Source organism: Aspergillus glaucus, assembly GCF_001890805.1.
Source record: "Aspergillus glaucus CBS 516.65 unplaced genomic scaffold ASPGLscaffold_26, whole genome shotgun sequence".
Lineage (NCBI taxonomy): Eukaryota > Fungi > Ascomycota > Eurotiomycetes > Eurotiales > Aspergillaceae > Aspergillus > Aspergillus glaucus.
The window spans coordinates 54,310-77,765 of record NW_019170478.1 but is presented as its reverse complement, the minus strand read 5'-3'; the positions used below and the strand labels follow the sequence as shown (position 1 = coordinate 77,765).

At 49.3% G+C, this 23,456-nt stretch overlaps 12 protein-coding genes across 12 annotated transcripts in view; 7 read left to right on the top strand and 5 right to left on the bottom strand.

Annotated features, from left to right (window-relative positions):
- Positions 1-1,884: 1,884 nt before the first annotated feature.
- On the bottom strand, positions 1,885-4,637 carry ASPGLDRAFT_51912 (putative APSES transcription factor). Its single transcript, XM_022547638.1, has 4 exons — positions 4,588-4,637; positions 4,376-4,522; positions 4,078-4,264; positions 1,885-4,017 (listed from the first exon to the last, which is right to left on the bottom strand). Exons 2-4 carry the CDS (start codon positions 4,421-4,423, stop codon positions 2,138-2,140), a joined length of 2,115 nt encoding a protein of 704 aa, XP_022396702.1. The 5' UTR covers positions 4,424-4,522; positions 4,588-4,637; the 3' UTR covers positions 1,885-2,137.
- Positions 4,529-4,872, bottom strand: ASPGLDRAFT_51911 (uncharacterized protein). The gene has a single exon (XM_022547637.1). The coding sequence runs from the start codon at positions 4,769-4,771 to the stop codon at positions 4,598-4,600; it is 174 nt and encodes a 57-aa protein (XP_022396701.1). The 5' UTR covers positions 4,772-4,872; the 3' UTR covers positions 4,529-4,597.
- On the top strand, positions 4,821-5,705 carry ASPGLDRAFT_51908 (NADH dehydrogenase [ubiquinone] 1 beta subcomplex subunit 7). The gene is made up of 3 exons (XM_022547636.1): positions 4,821-4,929; positions 5,018-5,142; positions 5,217-5,705. Exons 1-3 carry the CDS (start codon positions 4,878-4,880, stop codon positions 5,319-5,321), a joined length of 282 nt encoding a protein of 93 aa, XP_022396700.1. The 5' UTR covers positions 4,821-4,877; the 3' UTR covers positions 5,322-5,705.
- A 581-nt stretch (positions 5,706-6,286) lies between these two features.
- On the top strand, positions 6,287-8,639 carry ASPGLDRAFT_39306 (glutamate--cysteine ligase; the record flags this gene model as incomplete). The annotated part of the gene is made up of 7 exons (XM_022545059.1): positions 6,287-6,297; positions 6,369-6,441; positions 6,502-6,567; positions 6,628-6,767; positions 6,819-6,944; positions 6,994-7,579; positions 7,629-8,639. The coding sequence occupies 7 exons, from the start codon at positions 6,287-6,289 to the stop codon at positions 8,637-8,639; spliced, it is 2,013 nt and encodes a 670-aa protein (XP_022396699.1).
- A 30-nt stretch (positions 8,640-8,669) lies between these two features.
- On the bottom strand, positions 8,670-9,224 carry ASPGLDRAFT_51906 (uncharacterized protein). Its single transcript, XM_022547635.1, has one exon. The coding sequence runs from the start codon at positions 9,135-9,137 to the stop codon at positions 8,742-8,744; it is 396 nt and encodes a 131-aa protein (XP_022396698.1). The 5' UTR covers positions 9,138-9,224; the 3' UTR covers positions 8,670-8,741.
- A 607-nt stretch (positions 9,225-9,831) lies between these two features.
- On the top strand, positions 9,832-10,828 carry ASPGLDRAFT_39304 (uncharacterized protein; the record flags this gene model as incomplete). The annotated part of the gene is made up of 3 exons (XM_022545058.1): positions 9,832-10,051; positions 10,099-10,139; positions 10,199-10,828. 3 exons carry the CDS (start codon positions 9,832-9,834, stop codon positions 10,826-10,828), a joined length of 891 nt encoding a protein of 296 aa, XP_022396697.1.
- An 850-nt stretch (positions 10,829-11,678) lies between these two features.
- On the bottom strand, positions 11,679-12,625 carry ASPGLDRAFT_135455 (putative mitochondrial inner membrane protease subunit Imp2; the record flags this gene model as incomplete). Its single annotated transcript, XM_022541382.1, has 2 exons — positions 11,679-12,051; positions 12,129-12,625. The coding sequence occupies 2 exons, from the start codon at positions 12,623-12,625 to the stop codon at positions 11,679-11,681; spliced, it is 870 nt and encodes a 289-aa protein (XP_022396696.1).
- A 416-nt stretch (positions 12,626-13,041) lies between these two features.
- On the bottom strand, positions 13,042-14,162 carry ASPGLDRAFT_39302 (macro domain-containing protein; the record flags this gene model as incomplete). Its single annotated transcript, XM_022545057.1, has 2 exons — positions 13,042-13,498; positions 13,549-14,162. 2 exons carry the CDS (start codon positions 14,160-14,162, stop codon positions 13,042-13,044), a joined length of 1,071 nt encoding a protein of 356 aa, XP_022396695.1.
- A 693-nt stretch (positions 14,163-14,855) lies between these two features.
- Positions 14,856-15,566, top strand: ASPGLDRAFT_29288 (uncharacterized protein; the record flags this gene model as incomplete). The annotated part of the gene is made up of 2 exons (XM_022543834.1): positions 14,856-15,166; positions 15,218-15,566. 2 exons carry the CDS (start codon positions 14,856-14,858, stop codon positions 15,564-15,566), a joined length of 660 nt encoding a protein of 219 aa, XP_022396694.1.
- Positions 15,567-16,349: 783 nt separating this feature from the next.
- ASPGLDRAFT_39300 (uncharacterized protein) lies at positions 16,350-18,200 on the top strand (the record flags this gene model as incomplete). The annotated part of the gene is made up of 4 exons (XM_022545056.1): positions 16,350-16,622; positions 16,673-16,859; positions 16,909-17,535; positions 17,584-18,200. 4 exons carry the CDS (start codon positions 16,350-16,352, stop codon positions 18,198-18,200), a joined length of 1,704 nt encoding a protein of 567 aa, XP_022396693.1.
- A 1,385-nt stretch (positions 18,201-19,585) lies between these two features.
- Positions 19,586-21,239, top strand: ASPGLDRAFT_85358 (uncharacterized protein; the record flags this gene model as incomplete). The annotated part of the gene is made up of 6 exons (XM_022550329.1): positions 19,586-19,904; positions 20,072-20,222; positions 20,382-20,558; positions 20,610-20,669; positions 20,921-20,950; positions 21,201-21,239. Exons 1-6 carry the CDS (start codon positions 19,819-19,821, stop codon positions 21,237-21,239), a joined length of 543 nt encoding a protein of 180 aa, XP_022396692.1. The 5' UTR covers positions 19,586-19,818.
- Positions 21,240-23,279: 2,040 nt separating this feature from the next.
- nsdD (GATA-type sexual development transcription factor NsdD) overlaps positions 23,280-23,456 on the top strand; it is a gene marked incomplete at its 5' end in the record, with an annotated part of 3,935 nt that continues 3,758 nt past the window's right edge. Inside the window, one exon of the mRNA XM_022549882.1 lies at positions 23,280-23,344. Within this exon, the coding sequence (XP_022396691.1) occupies positions 23,280-23,344 (65 nt within the window). The remainder of the gene's footprint in view (positions 23,345-23,456) is intronic.

Sequence of the window (23,456 nt, the reverse complement as noted above, 5' to 3'; positions counted from 1 at the left end):
AAGAAGTAGGTTCGAGTTTGGTCGAGCGAGTCTTCGAAACAATCAACGAATTAAGGATCGGACGAATCCAGACTGCTGACAGAGGCACGGGGAGATGCGTGGCCTTGGAGGTTTCTTGACGCGGCAATCTCTGCCAGGCGCTATCAAATTGGAGAGGGGAATTTGGTGGAGCGAAAGGATGGAGGTGAAGGAAGAAGAGAAACGCGGTTTTCTCAGAAAAAAAGAAAGGGAAAAAAGATGAAAAGCAAAAAAGGAGCAGGGAGAAGAATAAGAAGGGGAGAAAAGATGAGAAAGAAACAACAACGATGGAGGATAGAAAAGAGAAGGAGGAGAGGAAAGAAGAAGAGAAGAAGAAGAAAAAGGAACGAGATTCGCTTCGCCTTCGGGGGATTCGGGCACTCACTACGGCGGGCGGTAAGTCAGTTGTGGCAGATTGACAGGGGGTGCTTAGTCAGGTACATTACAATACATCCAGTCTATTTCTTGAGTTTACTTGTATTCAATCATTTAAAGACACTTTGGAAAGAAGCATAAGAGAGCATTTGATTCTATTACTCTTAGGTCTGTGTTAATGCTCATTCTTGCATATCAAAATGCGGCTGAATGCCCGAGTACACCAAAGCATTCCAACCCCAACCTCACAGCTGAATGACACTCACAATCCAAAAATAATAAGGTTTCATTAAGGGTAGAGCCGGTCTATGTGACACATACCAAGGGCAAATACAGCTATTGTCCATAGTGTGATCTTCACAGTTTGATCGGTTAGCTCATTTCCTATCAAGGGCATGCTGTGGACTAAACATATGCAGATGTGACGGTAGTTTGCCTGCAGGGCGTTTAAGGGGAATTAGAGATCATACAAGTACCGTTGCACTGCATGAAGGAATGAAGTCCGGATTAGAAATGCGTATACGGAGGTGATGCAGAGCACTGTTCATGAATTGGTTTGATGAACCCCGGACTTGGCGTAGGATGAACGCAACACCCTACGCGTCTATTTGTACTACCTGACCACAACATACAGGCCAAGGTAGAAAGATTTAAACGATACACCTTAGCAAAGCTCGAACTAGAGCTCTGTATCTCATGCTAAAAGCGCTCTGTACATACAAGTACAGCACCATACGGCTCTGCATGTATCGTAAGTAATCCACAACCACTAACTAACTAGTACCCGAACTAACTATTCCACCCCCTGACCAATGATGAATCACCGGGCTGAGACAACCGTCAACTACACTACTGGCAATTGGCTCGTTTCAGAAAAAGCAAGAGCGTTGTGTGGGGAAATACGTGCAGGTCTTACGCCAATACAATATTACAGCGCCAAATTCAGATATGTACTTGTACATCGCTGGATGTATATTTGCCTGCATAGTTAGTACATAGTACAAGTACACGATCGCCAGTAAACCCCTGAAATACACATCCAAGCTCCCAAATCCTTAACCCTCAAATCAACATACATCACCATGGAAGCATGTAGAACATGTAAGTAAAAAATGACCTGCACTAGACCCATCGTCCACCAGCCGATCATCCACATCACGCCCATGATCACAGCTGCTCTGACCAACCAGATCCCCCAGGATTCACCCTCCCTGTTTAGCGGGCGCCAACGTGGCGTTCCTCACAGCCAGCGATCGTTTATTGTCTGACCACCATGAATGAAAATTTTTCGCCAATAGGCGTTGGTATGGGGTGTATTGTGTGGTGATTATTACTCAGGAATTGGTTTTGTGGCGGTTGGTTGGTGCGTGGTGGTTGGATTTGGTGTCGTTATTGGTATCGGCGGTCTATATTTTGGTGGGCTTTATTAGGTATGTATTATGAGGCTCGAGTCGTCGTGACAGACAATCAGGTACGAAGAGTCAGTAGATAGGTACGAGTCATGCTCATATTTCACAGATAAATGTGCACCATTTATTCTATGTAATATGTACAGCCCAGTTCACGCGGTCTAGGCCTTGTCAGATGTAATAACACGAGAAATAAAATAGACAAAAGACGGGGTATCTGCTTGGCAGGATCTTTCAACCAGGATGAAATAGACAAGATGACGAAATGCAATCATAGAAAAACATATAGCAGGTATGAAATACAAATAGAGAAAAGAGAAGGAAAAGGAAGTACCTCAAGCATCAACAGGTACCGGCCCAGGGAAAGGAAGTGACGCAGGCTCCTTATTCTGTGCTTGTTGCCGTTGGGGTTCGGGAGACTGCGCACCAGAGCCCTTGCCATCCATACGATCAAATTCCAAAGTCTCAGCCAACTCAGCAGCCATCGGATCTAATTCATCCTCTTTCAACCCGGTCGCAAGTGCTACCAGCTTGCGATGAACGTCAAACTTCGTGCTCACTCCAGCATCTGCGGTCTGTTGCGCGAGATCTTTTAGCGCGGTCCGACGCACCTTTTGTGCTGAGCAGAGTTGTCGGGATAGATAGTAGGTCGTCATGAGTTCGTTATGGTCTCTGGTCGATGGAGGCTTGTTGTCCTCCAACGCAGGTGCTCGTTCGAGGAGACGTGATTGTTGGACCTGTTCTAGAAGCGACTCGTAGTTGCGCTTTAGTTGATCATATCGCCCAAGTTGTGCATCAACAGATCCGTGTTCTGCTTCCTTGGCCGCTAGCGCTGCTGATTGCCTTTGGATCTTCTGTCGATCCTGCTCCAATTGCTCGTACAAGGTCTCGGGATTCGCAATGTCATCTGAATCTTGCTGGTTTGGTTTGGTGTTCCCGTAGCTCGTAGAAAGCTTTTTGCTAGCCTCTGCCATGATCACTCCAATCTTCGAAATTAGGTCAGATGTCGCTGCGGACGGATCTGGTGGCGGATCATCAACCTGTGCATCAGTGTTGACCGGCCCAGTGACTTCCCCATCAATGTGGTCATTACCCATCGTAATTGACGACGGAGCTGGTGGAATATCGCTTTCGGCATGTTGTGCCCGTTGGCTAATGCTCGTGGCCGTTTCGCCCTTCTCGTTCACCAAATCCGATGCACGTGGGCAACATGTTAGGAGTAAATTCACCAGACGAAAAGCTCCGTTTCGGGCTGCCACCAAGGCTGCCACATCGCCATTCGAGTCTTGACATGATAGAAGCAGGTCTAATTCATCTTGGGAGCACATTTGGCGCAGCTTGTCCAACAGAATCTCGCAGTAATACCGTGAACTCTTCCACTTTCCCTTGCTTCTGGTGGTTTCGGATATGTGGTGGAAGATTGTCGCACCAAACCAATCTCGGAAAGAAACCGTATCGAAAAGTAAATCCAAGAGTGTCGGGAACGTTCTCTTTTCGTAGTTGTTTGTAAAAAGGACTGCGCGCACAAGTGGCGTTTCCTCATGGACAGACAGTGCTTTGACATCAGCACCTCTATGTAGCAAATCCCTCACAATCTCCAAGTCACCCATTGCACACGCCCAATGTAGTGCGGTATTCCCCGAATCGTCAATAGGACGGTCCACTTGGAAGTTGGCCGGCGGTTCCGGCGGAGGAATCCGAGTGGCTTCTGGGGCATCTCCAACGGTCATGAAATAGTCGAGAAGCTGATCTCCATAGAGGATATGCTCCTGTTCACTGAGCGACATTGCTGCAACTTCATTGATTCCGCGCTTCCGCTTCCGCGAGTATGCTCCACCATGCTGGGACATTGGCATCATTTCTTCGTCTGCCACCATTGACGATGATTCGAGGGTAGCCTGCTCAATCGATTCATCCTCTTCCATACCGGTGCTCATCTCGTATTGCTCGTGGGGGAAGCTCGGTGGCCCCATGGGGTGGTGTTGCTTGACGGCGCTGAAGACATCTTCATTCGCATTCGCATTCGCATTCGCATTCGCTGTCTTCCGGGCGTTCGCGGTATTCTTCGGGGCTCTGGGTTTCGATGCGGTTGAATGTTTTGGCGCTGGTGGAGGGCTGCGGTCCCCTGCTACATATTCGATGATAGGTCTTAATTTGTCAATTATGTTGTTACGCTCCGCGAGCTGACGGCCTTCGGGGAGCGGAATCCATGTTCCTTAGCGGTTTCATGTTAGCACGAGGAGCCAATTGAGATGCTTTGTCTGAAAAAATATACCTTGGTATTTTCCATAACCACCCTGTACTTTTTCGTGAACTCCTTTTTGGACCTCGCGCTCGAGAATGCGTGTTCTTGCTGGTTTGTCGAATCCGGCAGCTTTGAGTATATGTGTCGCATTTATCCAATCATCACTCCGCCTTCGCATAACACTGTCGGTTTCGAGCTTGTATTCATATACTGGAACCTAGGCAATGTTGGTTACACCGCGCTTCCAAACAAGGGACATGCGCAAGACAAAGATAGTCGAAGTTGATTGGAAGATAAGAAAAGAAGAAAAGGAAAAAGAAAAACTCACATTGCTATATGTAGCAGAATATATCTTAGAATAATCCACATCCCCCATGATGGCGACTGTACAAGGCGCTTAACTGTTCAGTAGGTTGCCGAACGGATAACAGGCAAGTAGAGCGCCGACGCGGCCCTGGACCACAATCTCAACGGTCTTCCCAGCCATCATCAGCAACACAGCACAAAAACACAGCAATTAGACCTCAAGGCATCACATACAGTATGGAATTCAAGGAAGGTCAGTGAAATCAGTCACGGGTGACTCGTCGTGATATTTCGATAACGCGATGGTTTGGCGGACGGAGTGAGACGGAGACGCGCCTCGAGAGTCAACCGCGTAAAGTGGCCTTGGCGGCGCTAGTCCCGATACAGCGATAGCATCACGTGGTATCACATGACCCATATCGGAGAGCGGGAACGAACATCACCGCGGAAGCTCAAACCTCGCCGGTCCAAATACAGACGCCCCCTCCGAACCCTGCTTGATCTGCACCGCTGTCCTGCCCAAGATGACTGTTACTGAGACGATCAAGAACACCGTTGGCCTTGGGGACGGCACTGGTATGATTCCTAGCCTTTACCAATTCGAACGACATGGTGTTGTTCGATTATTCGTCATTGGACTCGGTTTATTGACACTCTCATACAGCTGCCTCCCGGCAAGAAATGTCCGACGCCCGTCTCCCCCTCCAGTACCGTGACTCGTGTGCGAACCTCCTGATCCCATTGAACCGATGCCGACAGGCGGAATACTACCTTCCCTGGAAGTGCGAGGTACGGGCCCTCTCGGTTATACTCATACCATCTTGAGAAAACAGATTGATTGATACAAACTGCGACTTAAACAGGACGAGCGCCACAGCTACGAAAAGTGCCAGTATGAGGAATTCAAGAAGCGTGTCGCCAAGATGGACGAACTCCGTGCGGCCAAGGATGGTGCCCGGAGCAATTGAGATAGTTGCAGGCGCATATGGCGGAATCGTTCGAGACAAAGCAAAAGCAGCGGGTTATGTACATAGCGATTGTGGAACTGCATTTCCATTCACACACAGAATCTGGCGTTGGGAATCCTTTGAGACGATATGCCGATACCATCCCATTGAATTCCTGGGCCCAATTGGTTCTCAGCCTCGTCTGTAGTATCTGATGATATATCCTGTCGGCGTGAGGCAGTATTGCTCCGTGTTCATAGGTAGTTCAGATGGCGAGGCTCCCGGGAGATCTCCGTGGGGACCAGGCGAACCAGCTGCCTTGTATTACGAAGTGACAGAAAAAGGTAGGACCGGGAATTTTGCTCTCTTTCTCCTTCTCTGTTTTCCTTCTCGTCTATTCTTTCCTTTCGTAGACTGCTGTAGATTAAGTAAACATCACATGATCCCCCCTCCGAATGCTTAGAAATCCAGGTCTGCTCCTGGATTTTTGTGCGGCGCAAACAGCGTTATCGCCGATAAATCAGACGCAGTGCATATTAGAAGTGCGCCTTTGCCCCACTACAAAGTTCAGGATTTATCATCTCACGGCCAAACAGAGCAACAACAGTCCGAAAAGAAGCAAAAAGAAAATCAAAAACCACCGTAAGCCATGAATGACTTCCTAAGCAATTCTAAGTGGAGAAAAGGCCGGGCTTAAAGAGGCAAAATCATCCCCGCGGGAAAAGCCGTGACATAAAGTCGACGACAACTTCTACATACTTCCAGGATTCTAAGATCTATTTTTAATATCGAGGCGCGTTTAAACATACGACTGTGTGTCGCTTCTTTATTTTTTCTTTGTTTTTCTTCCTTGTCTTGCATTGCGATAGAGCAAGGGTTTGATCCCCTCATTTGCTTCCGCGGGGTTCCCGGCATCCAAATATCGCAAAGTTCCGTCCTGTGTTTTCGCGAGGTTTTGTGTACTTCCAGGACTTCCGGATTATAATATGGGCTTATTGTACGTTATTGTGCCAAATTAGAACGCTGACACCGGTGGATGATTGCTAATGTCGCATGTTCGTTCTACAGAGCACTCGGAACGGCCCTGGAATGGCCGGAAGCGAAGAAGAGAGCGCATCAGGTTCGCGAATGGGGTATCGAGGTACGACAATTTCCTTTCGCGTATCGGAAGTTACGACATGGGCTGGACTAACTGGGTTAGCAATTGCTTGCTATTTGGAACAGAGCAAAGGGGAAGGAGAGGGATGCTCTTCTCTGGGGTGACGAGGTGAGTTTTCCGGTATGCGCTCGGGTTACGGTTCTTTTGCTAATTCTTGTCCTACTATAGGTCGAATACCTCGTTGTCGCCGTCGACGAACATGCGAAGAAAGCCCGGTTATCCCTAGCGCAAGCCGATATTCTCAAATCGCTAGCCCGGGATGAGGCATTGTGGACGTCAGAAGGTGGAGAGAACCAAGATGGGCAAAGGTGCGTGAGGTCGATGGCTTGGATACAATACAGGATACTGACGGTGTGTAGGGCTGGCTCTGAACCACCGCACTTCCACCCCGAATTCGGACGATTCATGCTGGAGGCTACCCCGGCAAAGCCATGGGGGATTGATTTCAAAGACCTGCTAAAGGTCGAGGGCAATATGAAGAGGAGGTAAGCTGGAAATTTTCATGAGGATCCATCCAATTCTAACAATGCGAAGACGAGAGGTTGCGAAAGCGCATATGGCATCGAACGAATACCCAGTCACCATGACAACGTTCCCTCGCCTGGGTACAAAGGACGACTACATTCAACCATACTATCCCCCATCCGGACCAGCATTGCGTTCGCAATTCGTCCCCGACGAGATCGCCAATCCTCATATCCGTTTCCCGACTTTAGCTGCGAACATCCGGTCTAGAAGGGGTCGAAAGGTCGAATTGAACGTGCCGGTTTTCAAGGACACGAATACACCCTCTCCGTTCAAAGACCCGACTGTGGACTACGATCTCCACATTTGGCCCGAGGACGATGATGTTAGGAACGGAGCCGCCAAGGACGACCATGTTTACATGGATGCCATGGCTTTTGGAATGGGCAGCTGCTGTCTTCAAATCACTTTTCAGGCGAAGAACATCAACGAGGGGAGGAAACTGTACGACCAGTTGAGTCCTCTTGGTCCGATTCTCATGGCACTTACTGCCGCGACCCCGATCTACAAGGGATTCCTAGTAGATACGGATTCTCGGTGGAACCAGATCAGCAGAGCTGTTGATGATAGGACTCCTGAAGAGCTTGGTGAATTGGTAAGTTTACGGGACACCATGTGAATTGCATTAAAGCTAACATAGACAGCCTCTCAAAAATGACAGATGGAGGATACCCAAATCCCGATACGCCTCAAACTCAACATACATCTCCCAAGACCCTCGATTGCGAAAAGAATACTTGGATCCAGATCTGGTTGTGGACGAAGATATCAAGAAGCGCTTAATAGAAGGCGGCATGGACGATGTCCTGGCCACCCACTTCGCACACCTCTTCATCCGCGACCCCCTGGTCATTTTCTCCGAAGACCTTGAAGAGCTCGACCTTAACAAAGCAGACCACTTCGAGAACCTCCAATCCACAAACTGGCAACACATGCGCTTCAAGCCCCCACCACCCGAGAAGAACGACATCGGCTGGCGAGTCGAATTCCGGTCCATGGAAGTCCAAATGACAGACTTTGAGAATGCCGCGTTCAGCATCTTCATCGTCCTCGTCACCCGTGCTATCTTGAGTTTCGACCTGAACTTCTATATCCCCATCCAACGGACGACGGAGAACATGGAAACAGCACATGCTCGTGACGGCGTTCTCGACAGCAAATTCTACTTCCGCAAGGATCCGTTCCCCCGTCGCGTGCGCAGACAGCAACACTCAGCTAATGGCAGCAACATGTCATCTGCTGCTTCTTCAGCTGTTAACACGCCTCCGCCATCACCACCGCTTGTTCCAGTAGAGATGGAATACGATCTCATGACAATTTCGGAAATCATCAACGGCTCAGCAGATGGAGAGTTCCCTGGATTGATTCCTCTTGTCGAATCGTATCTGGACAGCGTCAACGTTGATGTTGAGACGAGATGCTCGCTCGCTAGTTACCTCGATTTGATCCGGAAACGTGCTGATGGTACGCTCTGGACTGGGGCTAGATGGATCCGGGAATACGTCGCGAAGCATCCGGCATACAAGAAAGACAGCGCCGTTTCAGAGGAAGTCTGCTACGATCTTGTCAAGGCGGTTGATGAGATGGCTGTTAAGGAGGGGAAGAATGGGAGTGTTGGATGGGAGATGCTCCGGGGGAAAAGAAATAGATCATAGACGTTAATGTCAATAGCACGTTCCTATAGAATCAATCATGTTATCTCTCATGTATATCCAAACATCCCCCTCCCTCCCCTCCCCGCGAACCCAACAAAGACTCTAAGCCAACGAAATCCTCTCGTCCTCCGTCGGCACGCGACAAGAATCCGCCATCCCCGTAACCTTCCACTCCCCTCCAACCTTATGCAACACAAACAACTCCACCCCAACATGATTCACCACCCCATTAACCTTCGCCCGAAACGGTGCCCAAACAAACCCAAACCCCATCCCCCCGTCCCCCAAAACCGTAACCTCAGGATCCCAAATCCTCTCATCAATCTCATCCCTAAGCTTGGAAATCTGCTCCACGAAGGAACCGATTGTGCAGAAGCGTGGTATTGCGGGGGTTGGTGGGAAGAGAGCCATGCCACCGGCGCGGATGCAGTAGCGGTCGAAGTCGGAGCGGGATTTGGAGGAGATGGCGGAGAGGAAGCCGGTTGTTACGGAGAGCATGGCTTGGGTTTCGGTTTGGTGGGTTAGGGATGTTGCTGTGTCTGTTTTGGTCGTTGTTGGGTTAGAGGGGGGTAGGAAGGTTGTTGGGGTTCGTTGGGTGGTGGGTTTTTGGTTGGGGAAGCACATTCTCATTTGGAGGGCTTGATGTATTAGAGATGATTGTATCGGAGATTAGGAGGATTTTTTTCTCTGGGTCAGGTCTTGGTTCAGCTGGACGCTGGCTGAATATGAAATAGATATAGAAGTCACCATCTGTACCACCTAGGTTCTTAGGGTCACATGCGGTTGCTGTCACCTGTACTTACTGTCATACCGTGCCTAGGCATGCTTATGACAGGATGACATTGTTATGTTCAGTTGTGTTGTTCATTATTGTTCACTAGTAGCCCTAGCCAGTGGTTTCCGGTAGGGGGATTACTGTTTGAAGCGCATTCGAATCACCTCTATTCCCTTGTCAATAGCCACACAAATAGCAGAGACAGATACGTATGAGTAGGTCCTTGTCAAATGGGAAATCAGTTTGTTGAAGTGCCGATTGCCATAGACTGTACAATTCGCTTCGCCAACCTGTCAACCCACTGACACCAGTGAATGTTTCCCACTTTTCGGCCACAACTCATCTCTTTTTTTTTTTTTTTTTTTTTTTTTCTTCCTCTCACTCTCTCTTCCGGTTTCTCTCTCCGTGTCAAGCACAATGTCCGCCGCCCCTGAGCTCGATCAACAAGGCCGCCTGGAGGCGATTACAAACCTCTGCCATGCTCTGGGCTTCAACGAGACGAGTACGGAGGCTTGGTTGGCCGCTTGGTTTGCTGATCTTGATTGTCTTCGCGAACTCGCCAAACAAGCAGGAAGCCAGAGAGTCCAGGAGGTATTCGCCCCGGAGAGTACGGTGGTAAGGGAAGTCCTGCGGATGTGTAAGTTATACTCAACTTTCGAGAGGCATTCGTTGACTCTGTCTTAGGGATGGGCTATGGCAGACATGATAATGAGAGAGAACCACTCGTTAGTATCTAATTGAATCCGTTCTCAATGTCCAGACGATAACTAACAAACAACCCCAGATCTTCACCACAGACAACGGAACCTGCGCCGCGCCAGACATCAACAAAACCGACGCCTACTCCATATGTTCCCCCGGCCTCAACGACAGCCCCGATCTCGAAAAATTCTGGAACACCCTTGCGCTCTTCTGGTCCCCGTCAAAAGTGACCGCTTGGCGAAATGCAACACGCGCCATCGATTCGTGCGCCAATTACATCACCTTCGGATTACACGTAGGGGCGTATTGGGACCACGGGATGTTTTGTCTGAAGCCGATCGCAGAGTCAGGAGATGGGACGTGGCTGACTGCGGACATGTACTGGATGCCGAATCCGTATGGGGTGGTCAGCATGAGCTTGTGTTCTCGCCCGTCTCTACCGAGTGGTCTTGCCTCCGCGCCGAATCAGGGCAAGATTTATAATGCAAATCGTAGGAGGATTACTTCGGGGTATAGGATCACGATGACCACCCACGATCCTGTTGAGATGCCGCTTGCGTCCGTCGACTTGTTGGAGTTGCGGTGGGTTTTGGATCGGATTGCCCGGCTTTCGGGGGTTGACGAAAAGTACGGCCATGAGGACTGGGAGGATGAGAACGAGGTTGATGCTGCTGCAACGCCTCTACCAAGACAGAATGACAATTCCATATAAATCTTACATTGTAAGAATACCTTTTCCGACAATTTAAATAACATCGGCAGCGGCAACTACATCGACACCACCTGCACCATCACATCCGCCTCAAGCCCTAGTGAGCTCCTCGATTGATCATGACATACTGCTATATTACCTGTTGTCAAGACGTGACTTCTTCCTGCTCTCAGATAAATGCCGAGAGGGCCTGGTTGGCGTTATCAAGAGATGTTCAGATTGCATGTTGTTTGAGTAAAAATCCCCATCCGCTGCGTGCTATTCCTCGCCTCCCCGGAGTTGTGCAAGCACAACAACGCCGTGCGTGCTGTAAATCATACATTGGTACACCTCACTCACCTACATTCCCATTCACACAGGAAGAAGACAAACTAACATGTATTCGATGATAGGACCCTGAATCTCGAACCTCGGCATCGCATTCTGAGATTTCGGCCGACGTTTCAAGGAGCCCTCACTTGACGAAGAGTTTAGTTATATCGGCCGAGTCGAGTTCCGGTTTCGCGGTGGGGAGGAGGAAAAGAGGTTGTGGTTTCTGTTTCTATTCCGTCTGGTGCATGGGGAAAGTGTTGTGTTTTATACGGTGTTTTGATGCCTTTTTGTTATGTTTCTGTCTCATCCAGAGTCACTCGGCATACATGATGGATCTATGGCGATGCATGTCTTGTTGTATAGAAGGCCTGTGATTTAGCATTCTTCTATCTGCACATAGCCTGCAGAGCAGGATACGGAATACGAGAGACAGCGGAAGCTCACCATATCAGAAACCTTGAAACACCCTTCTGCTACTTAAACTTCTATACATAGGGTATACACACACACACTACTATACATCTATACATAAAGCCATCTACTCCAACATCGGCCTCTCCATCTTAACCGCCTCCTTCAACACCCTCTCCCTAACCCCTCTCCGATAATCCCCCCCAAACCTCCCCCCCTCACCCCCCTCCACAACTCCCCTCTCCCAATCCGCCCACTTCAACCACCTCCACCTCGGCCACAGCACAGCCATCACCCGTCCTGTAATCAACGACACACTAACCGGTCCGTACGTATTACTATCAAGCGACTTCCTTGGGTCCTCCGCATCGCCTTCTAACCAGACGTGGTTGAAGGGGACGATTTGCGAGGGTTTCATGCACGGGTCACGGGTTGTGATGCGGTCGCCAGGGAGGCCGACGACGCGTTTTAGGGCAGTGTGGGTTGGGTTTGCTGGTGACCTACATATTACATCCATTAGCATCTTTTCCTCGTTCCAACATCCCCTCCATCTCAGTTATAAAACGCGGGGGCATACCGAAACGTAACAACCATCCCCCTCTCCAACCTCCTCTTCCTCTCCCAGGGCCACCCACTCCCGCCCCACGGCCACATATTCACAAGCACCATATCGCTCTTCGTATGCATCCTCTCGTAGTCCTCGTTGAGGTACGGCGTCATCGACGGCCCGCGCACCCACATCACCTGGAAGACATGTTCTGAGAAGAAGATCCCGATTGGGATGGCGGGGACGAGGAAGCGGAGGACGCGGGCTGTTGTGCGGACTTGGTGGGGGAGGGAGGTGTAGGTTTGTTGGAAGCGGGTGAAGAAGGAGGGTCTGCTCTTGGGGTTGTTGGCGTAGTTGGAGTTGGAAGGGTGTGGGTGTGATTGGTGTTGGGGATTTGCGGCGGAGGATGAGGCGGCGGCGGGTTCGGAGGGTGAGGGTGAGGGTTTTGAGCGGGATTGGGCTACTTCGGGTGCGAGGACTCGGAATTTGGGTGGCGTGTTTCCTTTGGGAAGTTGAGGTCGAGACATTATGATGTTGTTTTGTGACGGTGCTTGTCGTGTGCGGAGTGGATGACGGCTATGCGCTCGAGGGGGAAGAGGGGGGGGGATAGAGCCAATGGAAACTGAGTCTGAGTGGTTTGAGAGGTTGGCTATAATTCTGTACAATCAATTCATTTTGTCTTTTTCTTATGCTTGAGCAATTGGGTAGGTTTGTTCGCGTGAAGAGATCGCTGATATCGGAGTTCCGCGGTATGTTTGCAGGGTTTGCATTTCCATGACGAAAGTAGTTATTTCAACAACCATAACTCAGCCAGGAAATAAAAATTAATGTAAAGATATCATAAACAGAAGAAAAGCCAGTCAAATTGCCACAGTTCAATCCCATGCGCCGATTCATCAAACATAAAGTCGCCGTAATCCCATCCAGTCCCAAAGTCAAAGAACTACCAATCCTTCTCCAGCATATTGCCCACTGAACGATATTCATGAGACCCATCCATACCCAGGATCCCACTAGACTGTACACTGTGCACATCAGCCGCCGACGAAGCACGGTCAACCTCGACAGGCTCGTCATCCGTCTCTTCAGATTTATCAATGACTTCGGATCTTCTAAGTCTCTCAAACTTATCACCCTCGTCTTCGGATCTATTGACTTCCTCCCATTCATCTTCACTTCTCTCGTCGATCATGGTTATGCTGCTGTGTCCAAGGTTGTCTGGATCAAGTTTCTGTCTCTTAGCTTCCGATTGGCCGTTCAGGGCAGGGTCCTCGGTGGGCGGATCAGGGAGCTTGGCTGCGAGGATCTCAGGCGATGGTGAGAACTCACCATCAGCTTTCTGGGAGTTTTGCTGGGTGCTCGAGTTGGGGGGGTCCTGTTCCGTTGGTGGGAAGAATTTACTGCAATATTTAGCTCAATCCACGGAATACTCATAGCGAAGGGAACTTACGGAAACCACTTCTCATAGGCCTTCTCATCCTTGCGCTCAAAGTTACAAAACACAATCCTCTCCAGCTGACCGATGTTATCCGGATTCTCCAAGAACTGCCGCGCCTCGTCCAGCGCAACCAACGCAGCCTCCTCGGACGGATATCCATAGACACCGGTACTAATAGCCGGAAAAGCAATACTCCTCATATTATTCTCCACAGCCAACTCCAAACTGCGCCGGTAGCAGTTCCGCAATAGATACTCGGGCCATTCCTCAAGACGATACACGGGACCAACCGTATGGATGATTTTCTTGCACGGGAGGTTGTAGGCGGAGGTAACTTTCGCATCACCGGTTTTGCATCCGCGCAGGGTACAGCACTCGTTATACAGGTACGAACCTGCAGCTTTGTGGATTGCACCGTCGACGCCGCCGCCGCCGAGGAGCGATTCGTTTGCTGCGTTGACGATGCAGTCGACTTGCAGCTTGGTTATATCGTTTCGGATGAGGGATATTTTGTCGTTAAAGGCTTGCGAAGGGCTCAGGGCTTGACTTGTAGCTGGAGCTAAGCGCTTGAGTTTGTATAGTAGAGATGCGGTTGGGATTTCTGAGAGGGGGACGAGAGACGCCATTTCTGGTTGATTCGTTCGAGATGTCCGTTTCTTTGATGCTCAAGTCACGCAGCCAGATCAATACACAAAGAAACTTCCAAATCCGATGACTCTGAAGAATATAGATAAATTAAGAAAGCGTCCGAATGCCGTCACAGCTGTCAAGTGGGGAGCTTCCCCGCACGTGACGCCACATCTTATCGTGTGTAATCGTACGGTAAATTACCTGATAAGAGCTTTTTGTTTTGTCACATGACTGTATACAAAAGTGAAGAGACCGGGTAGCTCAGGGATCGGGGAATCGGGGAGTCGATTATCCGGACTGCACGATGTTAAAGGCTAGGAACTTGAATTACACGAAAGAGTGATATTGATAGACTATATCCACTATGATAATAGAATGAATGCTTAGCCATCTAAAGCGTATGGCTATGGTGTCCTATATGAGGAATCTGTTGGCCTCGGTAATCGAGCCATTAATCCATCTTGGCTTCCATCAAAAAGCCCTAGATGTCAGTGAAGCAAAACACTTAACGATGGCTGTCAGTGACAGTGACACCATGTGTTGACACTGGAGGACATGACCCTTCCACCCTTCACTACCAACGCGTTGTCAACATTCCTCTTGAGAAGCACCAAGCACCTTCTCAAACCTTACAACTACAACTACAACTAACTACAACTACGCCACATCTAAACTAAACAACCCATACAATGTCAATGAACCTCGACTTCCTAGACATCCAGCAAATCTCCCAACACCACCTCCGCAACACCGTCATGGTCCTCACCCGCGACATCCCCTCCCTCGAAAACATCCAAGACAACATGCCCTTCTCCGACGAAGACGACACCACCACTGCTTATCCAACTTACCTCCCCGTTCCGGCCCTCGTCGCCAGAAACATCACCATCACCAGCGGTGGTGAAGAAAGCAAGTCACGAGTCGTGGGCTACGCCTTCCTAGACCCCTCTCGCAAGAGCACGATGGACGTGAAGAATATGGCGATGGGGGTTGGAAAGTGGTACGTCTTTTTTTGGTGATGGTTATGGTTGGGGCTAATGCTAGGGTCTAGGATTGATACGGCGAATCTGCGGTTTGATGTTCCTGATGATGCTGGCGATGGTGATTCTAGCAGTGGTAATGATAGTGGCTACGGTGGTGGAGACGGTGATGGTGAGGGTAGTGAGGCGGGTAGTGTTGAAAGTGAGGGCAGTGCTGGCAGTGAAGGAAGCGAGGCGAGTCATGGCAGCTATGGCAGTCAGGGCAGTCAGGGCAGCCAAACCAGCGTGAGTAGTGCGGGAAGTGGCCACAATAGCGACAACGATGAAGAGGAAGACAGTGACGACGAAGAAAATGACTGGGACGACGACGACGACGACCCATACGGAGAAGTCGAAGACGACGACTTCGAATTCGATTGATCGTCCTAAAGGCTGCTGGAAGAAGCTTCGCGATCATTGAAGCTTAGCTATGATATGTTTTCTGTTAATGAAATCAAGCTTGAAACTTTATTCGATTACGAGTATAATCACGCGCAAGTTGCAAGAAATTCTGCTGAATGACTTCTTGTACTTCTTGTATAGCAGTTCACTCCGTTCTCTGTACGGAGGTAGTAGTAATCTCACCCCTTGACCCTACGACGGACCTGTCTGTTAGCGCGGATTCGATCCCGGATAGCATGAGCCGATATCTTACTGTACTCTGTACAACGAAATGAGCAAGCAGCATCGAGTAAGATAGGCCCAATGTTCACCCGAGTAAACCATCGCCGTCGAATTTACCTGACCAGCCAAAACGGCAAATCCTCGGCCCCCTACCAACAAAACCTACCAATCCCCAAACAAAACCACATGGGCCAAGCCCTCCAGCCGCAGTTTCTCCGCGTTTCCAAGGGTTTATCGTTTCCTAAACGGGTAACTATGAAGCGTATACTCCGCAAACCAGAGGTCTGAGCGACATCATTAAATTCTCCGGAGTCTTCGGACTTCCCGGATCGTATCGTTTTGGGAAGATATGCCGGGTTTTTATGCCAGACACGTGCCGGTGTTTATATCGGTGCTTATATCGGAATGGCGTTGAAAAGGCCTCATCTGGTGTTGTGGGTTATGGGAAGCGGCTTAATTCCCCGCATTGTGGAAATATATATACGAGTGGCACACGATACTTTCAATGCCGTGTGTAGGTTGCCAACAAAACAAATAGCAATGATTCGCACAGTCGTTGGTCTCCTCGCTCTCTGGGCAGGCGTACAAGCCGCGCCTACACGACGCGATACATCGAGTCCTGTCGTGCAGGTTAAAAACGGAACATATGCCGGCGCAACGAACACAAACTATAACCAAGACCTGTTCCTGGGTATTCCCTATGCGCAGCAACCGGTTGGAAACCTGCGGCTTACTGTGCCGCAGTCGTTGAATGAGACGTGGGATGGGGAGCGCGATGCAAAGGCGTATTCGGATAGCTGTGTGGGATATGGAGTAAGTCACTCTCTTTGATAAGTTAAGTTTGTGCGATACTGATGTGATAGACGGATTCGATCTGGTATTCCATGTCTGAGGCGTGTCTCACGCTCAATGTTATTCGTGATTCATCAGTGGACGAGGACTCGAAACTCCCCGTCGGCGTCTGGATCCACGGCGGAGGTTTCTATCAGGGCTCCGGCGCAGACGAGCGATACAACATGTCTGCTATCGTCTCCAACGCGCACAGAATCGGTAAGCTAGCACCATATTAAGTTGACATGACGAGATACTAACAGATTAGGCAAACCCTTCATCGCGGTAACAATAAACTACCGCCTCTCAGCCTGGGGCTTCCTCAGCTCCCACGAAGTCACAGAAAGCGGCAACACAAACCTTGGCCTCCGCGACCAACGACTCGCCCTGCACTGGATCCGCGAAAACATCGCCTCCTTCGGCGGCGACCCCGACAAAGTCACCATCTGGGGCGAATCCGCCGGCGGTATGTCAGTGGGCTACCATCTCATCGCGTACGGGGGCCGAGACGACCACTTGTTCCGCGGGGGGATCTTGGAATCCGGCGGGCCAATTTCCGCAAGCCCACTTGTTGACGGGTCGTCGTACCAGGATGATTTCGATGCGTTGGTTAAGGAGGTGGGCTGTGAGGGGTCTGGGAAGGGGGCGTTGCAGTGTTTAAGGGAGGTGCCGTTTGAGGAGTTGAATGGAGCGCTTAATGGGACGGGTGGTGATCCAGTCTATTGGTTTTTACCGGTGATTGATGAGGATTTTATTAGGAAGAGGGGGAGTTTGTCGTTGGGGGCGCATGAGTTCGTGCAGGTGCCTGTTATTGCTGGGACGAATTCGGATGAGGGGACGTCGTTTGGACCGACGGGGATTAATACGACTGAGCATTTTTACACTTATCTTACAGGTGTGTCCCCCCCCAACCTACTTAAGTATGTACGTGCTAACAAACCAGGCAACCAATCCGACCCACCCCTCCCCTCCCCCATCGCTCACAACCTCCTAACCCTCTACCCCGATGACCCCTCACAAGGCATCCCAGCGTACCTTGGCGACACCCGCATCGCCTCCAAGGGTCTGCAATGGCGCCGCACAAACGCCTACACCGGCGACTACATGATGCACGCGAACCGCCGACGGCAGTGCAGCGCCTGGGCCGAAACCTCCACACCAGCCTACTGCTACCGCTTCAACGTGCGCAGTGCAGACGTGTCATATACATCTGGCTCAGCGCACTTCGAAGAAGTCGCCTTCGTATTCAACAACATCGCAGGACTGGGATATCATGACGGGAAGCCGTTTACGGCAGAGACGCCGGAGAGTTGGGTGCGGTTGAGCGAGATGATGGCGAGTATGTGGGCGGGGTTTATTTATGAGTTGGATCCGAATGCTGTTGGGTCGCATTCGGGGGATTTTGTGAGGTGGGATGGATATGGTGATGGTAATGGAAACGAGGTGGATATTTTGTTTGATGCGGATGCGAATGCGACGACGAGTCGGATGGAGGGGGATACGTGGCGGAAGGATGCGATTGAGTATATTAATTCGATTGCTGATGTGTATGAGCGGTAGGAAAGTGTATATTAGTGCAGAGAGCAGTGTATAGCAATTGAGCAGGATTCCAAGAGACCAACTCACCGTTTGTCTGAGCAATACCGCCCGAAAGAGTCACTTGCATATCTGGTTTCCTTTTCCAGAGCAGGACAAATGAGACAATGCAGATTGACAGCTCGACTGTTGTCGCTGATCCACAGTAGCTGTCTTTTCTGAGACGATTACTTCAGACCAGATGTCTGTGCTTTGGAGGATGTTTATCCATCAATTGTCAGTGGCAATGGATTTGAGTAGGTCATTCGTTAGGAGTATCGGGAATCAAAGATGTAGGATGGTCGTTCTATTTTCGTCCTGATGAATCTGTAGAACAGAGCGTTAGCAATGTATCATGTATTTGTAAAAACTGTGGCAAGGATGAGAGTACGCACGAAAGATCCATGTAGACGACCAAAACAGTCTACTCCGTACGAAGTATCATGTCAGTCATTTGCAGTCTACATATCAAACCCCCAAAAATAAGAAAACTGCATAAAACTCTGCAGCTGCGCTGCACAGTCATCATAACTCACCATCATCTTGCATCGTGTCAACATATTTTTTTACTCCATACAACATACGGATACAATAATAGCACAAATCCCGAAATACAACGCTATGTACTCTGTATTACGATCTATCGATTCACTCACGGCTCTGAGAACCGGCATATACCAACAAAATACAACAGGGATGCCTCGGACCGGAGGAAGCTAAGGCCATATGTAAAATGGGGTGCGTACACATCCCCTGTCGCCGTTATGGTGGTAACAGGGTGTACAGATATGATAGGCACCAGTACAACGTTTGATTAGGATTGACCAGCTTACCAGGTAACGACTCGGCCGGAGCACGGGGCATCCTGTATTTCGAGTCCTTGACAAAGGATGGACAATGGTGTACGTACGTACGTATCTCAACAGAGTAATAGCAATCCGGACGGAATACCATATCGAGAAAACACTGCGGACCAAAAGAAGGCTATCGTGATGGCGAGTGGGTTAGCTGACCGGCCGGGAATCCGGAATTTAACTAGTACCATGTATGGCCGTTAGCTGTCAAGTACTCCGTACCAGGGAGTTGGAATTTGCAAGGGCCGCCGCGCCAGCCACAGGCTGGAATCCGAGGTTGGTTTCCTGATAGGTAAGTGGATTGATGAGGTGCGTATGGAGAATATTTCGGGATACACTCCGTAGGCTCCGTGGTTGTCGATTTCATGAGATGTAAAGTGGCCAGCGCGACTCGACTCAGCTGAATCCCGGAAGGATGGAAAGTCCCTAGTCTGGATATGGATAAGTATATGGGGCTTAATATGATTAAGCTGACTGCGTAGTACCATTTTGGTATGCGCCGTTGGCTAGTTTGATGACAGGTGATAGGTAGAGTCAGTAAGACCGGATAGTGACGCACTCTCCACAAAGTATAAGTAGAGTATGCACGGGTGTTCTTACTGTACATAGTACATAGTAAAATGTCGAGTCATGTCCCTCTTATTACCTCCCCTATCCCATGTGGTAGGAAAACCGTTGAACAATTCGACGACAGCTTCCAGAAGCCGTCATCCGGGAAATGAGGCGTGAACAGTGGAGAGCAACGAGTCATGTCAGCTGTCATGACTCGAATGTACCTGAATCCGCGAGACTTAGTATCCGGCGTGACGGAAGGCGACTCAGACACAACTGAGTCGTGAGAGTCGTTCGGGGACCAATGCTGTGCACTGCACTTATACTCTACTCCGGATTAAGTAGGAGTCCGGATATATGGCAACGCTCGATTCATTCATCTCGATCTCGATCAGTCAAGTTCCGGTATCCCCTGGCCGGTTTATCGGGCTATAATTGACTATCGTATAGCTGGGGAGCCGACGCGTCGTTCAGGCGCACGGGGTATTCTGTACCCTGTACTTTGCAGCTGCAGCGTGCGGTACGGAGTACTCAAGGGAATAATCCGACTGCAGCTGGAGTGGGTCAAATTATCATCATAGCCATTGTTGGGTCTGAGACCGTCAGAGGCGATGAGACGAGCTGATATCGATATCGAGCTGATTCGCCTGATTCGTGCTCTTATTCGTGTGATCCGGGAAACCCGAGTAAACTCCGCCACCGGCAGAAGAGTAGAGCTGTGGCGCAGTGTGTATATCCAGTATACTCATACATCGTACAGTACACTGTACTTTGCACATTGTACCTGTACAAGTACACTATGAAGAATGTCCCGTACTCCAACAAGGGTGCACCCGGAATGTTGTTGACTGGGGAAGGAGAATTTCCCGGAGATCTCAGACGGGCGGCCGGAGCGATCGAGGCCCACATTCAGGGGTTTGAAAGGCATGGCAGTACGGTAAACCAGACCCCGTAGCCTAGTCAGCCGTAGTGCAATGTATGAGCACAGACAGTAATGAAGGCCATTCATGGGAGGGAGCAGGCTGGGACAGGCTGGGAAATGAGGAGAGTAAGTTCCCGCGGGCCAGGAAATTCCCAATCTGTCGGGCTGCATGTGACCCACCGGCGTTAAACCGTTTTCTGCCGATGAGGTGGACCCACCTGTCAACCTGCTGTTTTGGGTCTAGAGATCGGAATGAGATTACCGATGTAGTGTGTGTACTTTTACAAGTACACACAAACACGCGAATAGTACTCTGTAATTATAATATAGTTCTATTAATATTGCTATAGTAGACAGCGCATACTATAGTACCATAGCTTAGTCTGTGCAAATACTCCTTCGCACTGGTACACAGTACTCCGGCACAGCATCATGATCGCTCGGATCCTCCTCCATCCACCCCCCAAAACCGGTCTCCATCCTCGCAAATTACATCAACCCACTCTTTCGATCAGCACTCAATCCATCCATCCATTGACTCTTGCCTATTCCAGTAACCCACAACCGCCGCTCCTTTCCCTTCCCGCCCAGCCCAGGTTGATCTTGATCATTCCGGAGTTTTAGCGATCTTCCCTACAAGATACTTACTCTGTACAGGGCACCATGATAGTCCAGAGAGACAAAGGCAAAAGTTAAGCTAGTCCAGTAGCGGCTCCATAGTAATTAATGGGCTGTGATGAGTCCGTTTTGTTACTGGTGTGGTACGGACGACTGGCACTTAACGTCTAACGGTTTCCTGGCGCTGTCGATCGCCATCGGGTTCCACCAGCCTGTGCTCGGCTTGATCGGTATTCTGTATGACTCTGTATGTTACGATAGACGTGCCATTGGTTCTGAATAGGAGTCCGCATTGCGTCGTGGTAGAACATACTGATTGTGTAGGAGTAGGTACTCTACTCGGCGCTCTGAGTGTCTTGTCAAGAGTACTGTAAGACAGCAATCTACTCCGTACCCCCGAATTAATCAGCAACGAGTACCCGGAATTCACACAGATCGCCACGATTGATCGATACACAAACAGGTATATGCAGAGAGATATACACAATGCTACATCCGATCCGATGTACGTTTGCTATCTGTACTCTGTAGAATAAAAAAGACACTATACAATGTATCGGCATCCCTCCGGGATGGCTAGCCGGAAGTCCCCATGCTCAAGCTAGCTAACATGGAGCTAACAGGCTAACATAGCTAACAGAAAACCGCTACGAGTATATCTCCGACCATAGATATCCGACATTTTGGAAAGAGGGGGAAATTTTAATCAAAAATGGATAGTTTGTCAGGTGATTGTTGTTAACCGCGGTTAACTCAGATCTGTGGGCCAGCCTAACTGTACAGATACAGGACAAAAGACTACGTAGACGTGGCTGTAATAATTACGACGAAAGCTATATCCCACTGTGTGCTCAGCCCTCATCAATCTCTCCTTTATGAGGAGATTAAGCTATCAACCAGATAAGCAGTTACTCCGGCCGCTATGAAGCTCCGACCAGGTGTGCATGACTCGCATACAGCTTGTCTCCGCGAGTACCCCGTAGGTCTCCGTAGGTCTCCGTGGCTGTCGGGGATATGAACAGAGACTATTATCAGGACAGAATAAGAATGATGAGCACTCGTGACGAGTCTAGTTAATTTGGTCTGATCCGCACCGTTGACAAGAAAAGAGCACCGATTTCGATCCATCGTCATCCTCAGGTCCCCGTTATGATTATGATGATTATGGGGTCTGTGCGTTCTTCCGTAGAGGACAGGTATTACCGCCAATCATCACGTTTTTTTTTTTTTTTTTTTTTTTTTTCTTTTGTTTCTCCTGAATAACAATAAGCGACATTGTAATAAATTGACCCATGGTCGATTTATTTGGTCGATTTATTTGCCCATGATTCAGTGTCAGTAATATAACGAAACGATCGATGAACCTTGGAATGCTAATCGGCCGACAACGACAACCGTTGGAGATTAAGCTCGTTTTGATGCTTTACGTACAAGACATACATGAGGTGTTACTCTACGTGTCAGACTTCATATGAAAACTTTGTTAACCTAGGTTACTTGTAATTGTGGCATGTAATTAATCAGCTCGTCTAGATTCTGCACGGAGCAGCCATGACAGGTTGATGTATCGATCGGTCCGATAAACTCGCGAGGCAACCGTTGAAATGACGGATCATATCGATCTTGTGATTCATCTGTGCATGTCTGGAGTACATATGATCCTCTCTGTACGGAGTACTCTGTACAAGTAGTTATCGTGAATATTTGTACATTCATGCCTTTACAAAGTACAAGCAAAGGCTTACTGTACTCTGTACAGTACCAGTCTGCAGCGGACCGAAATGGACAGCGACAGATGCAACTAAATCGATGCAGACGCAGGCCACCACATGGGGAAAGAAGGAATCTTCCGATCGCAACAAGTACCTGTAAAGTACTGTGATTACGTCATATGCAGGTTAGGTGTGGCGTCCAATGAAAGCAGAAGATCTGTGTGACTGCTGCAGCTCAAAGTTTGCAGTACGTACAGTACGTACAGAGTACTGTACTTTACTTTACTCTACTCTGTATACACGTGTGTACAAGTACAAGTACTCGCCACAATGGATCTCAATTGATAACGGTCATCATTGAATGTTTCTATTCAGCTCGAGGAGTGACAATGATGTCAGCTAAACAATGGCGGCTATGCCCGAGATCTTGAGCAAGGGATGTTCCATGGAACGAAGTACCTGTACTGTAGAGTATGAGTACCTCATTGTTATATTTACAGTACCCTTTGTAATCAACTACGGAGTAAAAGTTTGGCCATTCTAGAAATTGAGCACGGGAAGAAAAAAAGTCAAAAATGTCCAA